This window comes from Frankliniella occidentalis, unplaced genomic scaffold (assembly GCF_000697945.3).
Source record: "Frankliniella occidentalis isolate FOCC.00 unplaced genomic scaffold, Focc_3.1 Scaffold166, whole genome shotgun sequence".
NCBI classification, from domain to species: Eukaryota; Metazoa; Arthropoda; class Insecta; order Thysanoptera; family Thripidae; genus Frankliniella; species Frankliniella occidentalis.
In genome coordinates this window covers 300203-305075 of record NW_026267292.1, presented here as the reverse complement: position 1 = coordinate 305075, position 4873 = coordinate 300203, and the positions used below count along the sequence as shown (strand labels likewise).

General features: G+C 49.2%; 1 protein-coding gene across 1 annotated transcript in view; it reads left to right on the top strand.

The window, feature by feature from the left end:
• Positions 1–10: 10 nt before the first annotated feature.
• LOC127750303 (band 7 protein AGAP004871-like) overlaps positions 11–4873 on the top strand; it is a 17634-nt gene continuing 12771 nt past the window's right edge. The window contains exons 1-3 of the mRNA XM_052271580.1: positions 11–675; positions 3240–3401; positions 4415–4580. Of these exons, the coding sequence (XP_052127540.1) occupies positions 3340–3401; positions 4415–4580 (228 nt within the window). The 5' untranslated portion in view covers positions 11–675; positions 3240–3339. The remainder of the gene's footprint in view (positions 676–3239; positions 3402–4414; positions 4581–4873) is intronic.

The window sequence follows — 4873 nt, the reverse complement described above, 5'->3', positions numbered from 1 at the left end:
CGCCAATAATGTTGTTTTTGTTGTTGTCACGACTGCGTATTTACTCGGAATTCAACAAAAATGGGTGAATAACAATCTGAATTGATTCTTTTTCAACAAACCTATGCTGCTCTAGGATGTCTTTTCAATTTAAATTTTCGGAAAAGAATTTTCCCTTCCGTACTTTCTATGTAATTTCTTTTGAGAATGTATTCGAGTTGTCTTCATAATTTTTATAAGTCAACGATTAACTAGACTCGTGAATTTACCACGAAACGAGCTCGCATATTTGCAATGTCCTTGATTCGCTTTCAATGTACTTGACGGTGCCGGTGTGGGGTCATTCTGAATCTGTGTGCGCACGCCGCCGCGGCTGCAGCGCCTCCCCGCCTGTGCTCTGTCCCGAGGGGCGGGCGTGTTCCCGAGACCTTTATTTCTTCCTTCTATTTACCTTAGCTGGAATTGGGGTGAATTTGTTTTGCAGACAGCGCCATGCTGTGTGGTTGGTCCCATCTCGTCTCACCCGAGTCTCGCCTGCCCTGTCTGTCTGTATTTGTGATCCTGTAGTGAGCGGCTATATGCTCGTGCTGTGTGGCAGGTGCTAACCAAGGACTCCGTCACAGTCAGTGTGGATGCCGTAATCTATTATTACATCAAGGAACCCCTGAATGCCGTCGTTAGAGTCAGCAACTACAGGTAAAACTGCTCAAAAGCACCGCGAAAAGTTTGGATTCAAAGTTTTGGGGATGCGATGGGATCTACCCTAGCAACTTGCCCCTCTTATCAGCGTTGATTAAAAGCACGCTCGAGTGTGAATGTGGATCTCGACGTGAATCTCGACGTGAATGTGGAGCGCGAAACGTGACAAGCCAAGGCCCGGAGCCCGGGGCCCCAAGCCAAGCCCGGAGCAAAGGCAGGAACCCGGAAAGTTGTCGGATTCCTTTTGCGAACTTTGTCTGCTCCTCTCCTCACCGTGAGGTCCTCGCCGCGGGCTCACCCTGTGAAGCGACTTGCGCAACAATCAGGATGGAAAAGAGACGTCGAAAACGACATTCACACTACGAAACGGAGTTGGCATTTGGCGACTGTGCTCCCCTCCTTTGCTCCACTTCGCGTCACATTATTGTCACGAAGGATAGTTCAGGGCATTGGTTACGTCAGCAAGTTGACTGAGTCGAGTATCCCATTCCTGTCGTCTTCATTTCGAGTCTGCATTCCCTTCGACGTTTTAGGATCTGCCAACATTTTAAAATCATGGATTTTAAACATTTACATAAAGTAATACCTCTCTTGTTCTTTACTATCATAGCATGTATTTATGTGTATCTTCCCGCGGCTGCCGTCGACCAAAACTAGCTGGAAAGTAGTCAGACTGTTCCATGGGCAAATACGAGTCTCCGAAGCGCGGGCCTAAACATGCTTCTGGTGGCGTCGCTTTCTTTTGGGGTAGTTTATGCTTCGTGTTGAATACTACCTTCACGCGTAAAGGTCAAATAAAAATTAATAAAAACCTAAAACTGTGGTAGAGCTAAAAAAAAAACATTTTTAAATATACGACCCAAGGATCTACTTGGAGTATAAATAATTCATTTTTGAATCACCTCTAGCAGTATTTCATGTTGACAAAATGCACGCATTTGACGGATTCCTTGGTCGGCCCTGCCCTCACTGTAAGTTTCTTACAAAGAACTGGTCTTCGTAACATACAATGGGTACAAAGCATTTGGAACCTTTGTAATACAAACAAATTCTTTGTATTACAAAGGGCTCGGCTTTGTAATACGAAGAGCACGCGTCTCTTCAGAAACTGGTGCTCTTTTTAATACGAAGAAAATCCGTTTGTAATATGGTGGTTCCAGATCCTTACGTTACAAACCTAACTCTTCGTAATATGAAGGCCATTCCTTGTAAGGAACTAAGAGTGCTTGTCTTCTGTAGTTGCACTGTAAAACTGAGAACCTCTCAAGCATGAATGATGAGCTGGACCTCGCTGTGTTCAAATTCTCCAAGCATGAAGGCCCTTCCTTTTACATACAGTAGTTTTGGATTCTGAAACTGACGCTTGCATACTGTTTTGTTTCTAAGAAAACCCTCACTCTTGGGAGGCCATCCGTCGGGGGGAAAGGGTGTCCTCAGGAACGGCGAGGTGAATGTGATAGCGCGTGACGAAGTGAGCGCAGCAGTCAACGCGCGCTAGAAGAGCTAGCTAACGTAGTCTGTTCGTTCGCGCATTCACGGCTCCACTATTTCGCTTGCCCCGTTCCTAAGAACTCCCCCAATCTTGTTTGATGTTAGTTCGCTGAGCACTTCTCAAAACTGCCTCATGCTTACAGAATGTCTCACCCTAATTCATTGTGCATGCAACTTTATCATTTTCGTGGTCAGATCGGATACTTTATAACTGAGAGGACCTCGCAGAGAGTCCTGGTCTTCGCTCTGGTGCACTCTCTGCGAGGCCCTACCTGTCTGTATCGGTCTGTATATAGACGTGTACGTCACTCGGTTATAGATCTTGTGAGCCTCTCTCGCCCGGATTAGAACCATATGGTTCTAATCCGGTTGCTGGACGAACAGCCACCTCGCTGGTGGACTGTGGCTGTGCATCAGGAGGAACAGGGGTGAAGGAGAACAAAAAGAGTAGGATAGACTGCAACGAATCTTCTAAAATCAAAGAATTTTTTTCACCTTAAGATTTTTTTACATGAGCAAGAAAAACTTTTCATTCAATTAACCTGCTTTTTATTGCCCGCCGAAACGAAGGTCTGGTGGCGCTAGCACTTCTCTGATTTGGTTTGGGGGCAATATGGATGGAAGTCCTCAGCGGCGAAATCGTTTCCTCCATTCCTTGAGGAGATCGTTCATTTTGGTATTGATTCCTTTTGTTATTCGGCATGCGGACCAATTCAATGTAAAGTTTTCTGGTTAAGGGATGAAAGTTTTGTCGCTGTGGAGTCCGCTCCGCAGTAGATATGCCGCGATTGTAATGAGATGCCGTTGTGGGAAGGGGTGAAACTTTTTCCCCAGTTTCTCTGCTTCCATCAACACAATTAGCTTGACGCAGAGTCTATAACAATCTCAGCAACAAAAAACGCATCGCTCACTGAATTCAAAACAAATTAAGAACGGTCCGAACAGTTTTAAGAGCATCTTTTAAGCTAGCCATATTTTAGCGATAGCCAATCAAAACAAAAGGGAGACAGTTAAAGCAAAATAAAAAATGGGAAAAAGATAACAACTAAGCTGGTCCTGTTGGTGTGCAGCCACTCCACCCGCCTGTTGGCCGCAACTACACTGCGCAACGTCCTCGGCACGCGCAACTTGTCCGAGATCCTGTCTGAGCGCGAAGCCATTTCCCACAACATGCAGTCCAGCCTCGACGAGGCCACCGATCCCTGGGGCGTCAAGGTGGAGCGAGTGGAAATGTAAGTCGAACCGTATTTCCAACGCAACTCCTCGCCCAAGAATGAAATGGGGGTCGATGACGGTAAAAAAAAAAAATCGCCCCTTCTCCAGCTTTTATGAGGGATCGCTCTGATACTACATGCCCTAAAGGGGGGGGGGGTACAAATAGTACGACCTACTATTGGTCTGTACTGTATTATGTTCAGGTTTACTATTGTAGTTCATAGGTAACCCATGATATTTTTACCTTGAGATACGAATATCATGGGGTGCGTTGCTGAACTCTAATGGCGATCGTGAACCTAATGGGGACCGATAATATTTATTATTCCCAGGTAGTGTCTGAATGAGCCCTCATGACGGAGCAGGGGCCGAGCTGAGAGTTATTGGGGCTTGAACCCGCGACTGCCGGGCCGCCCTGGCACCTGGCCAAGCGTACGTGTACGTACGTGCGACCAGTCATGCCACGGTCCAGGCTCTTGCCCCATCAAGGCGAGATGATGTGCCTCCCTGACAGGCGTGGGTTCAAAGCCTGCCACACATTTTGGAACGCTTCGGAAAACAGCTGTGTTTTAGTATTGCTTTTTTGCCGTCACTGACCCCACGTTGCCTTGGGGTGGCGCCTTGGAGGGGAATATGTCGTCTGCGGGGAAAGATCAAAGAGCGTAGAAAAACCACCGGAATAACACTTCCGCCCGGAACGCCATACTTCCGGGTTGAAACGTTATTTTGGAAGAGTGATCGACTCTCTCTTTCCTTCCGCTGGCGACATTATGGTGGCCACTATATAGAGTAAGAAAATCTTGAACAAAACGAGGCTTACGGAAACATGGCCCGAGGCCCGCGGGCACGACGACGGCGTGGGGGTCTTTGCAAGAGGCGCCCCGCCGCGTCCGGAACTCGCAAGGGGCGTGGGGGCTCCGGGCCCGCGGGCTCCGGCCCCGGGCTCCGGCCCCGGGCTCCGGCCCCATCCCTGCGGCCCCGGGTGGCCCGCGCCCAGCCCGCGCCCTCACTGTGCACATGCGCCCCGCAGCAAGGACGTGCGGCTGCCGGTGCAGCTGCAGCGCGCCATGGCCGCGGAGGCCGAGGCCGCCAGAGAGGCGCGCGCCAAGGTGATCGCGGCCGAGGGAGAAATGAAGGCCTCCAGGGCCCTCAAGGAGGCCTCGGACATCATCTCGGAGAGCCCGTCCGCTCTGCAGGTGAGTAGTACGTGAGGGAGGAGTCCAGATAAGTAGTGTACTGACAACTGACTCATTTTTTCACGCTTAGCTGGGACGAGAAAAAGAACACTTCAAACATTCAGAGGGGAAAGGGTGAATTTTTCATGAAGTGCGAGTAGTTTAGACTTGTTCTGTGTGTGCTAAACATTCTTTCGGAGAAACGGCATAGGTTCAAGAGTCTGTCTGCACTAGACAGCTAGACAGGCTGAGGGATGGTCGCGAGGGGCGCGCCCCAACAGGTGCGCAAGGAGGGGCGGTGCAGGGAGGGGCAG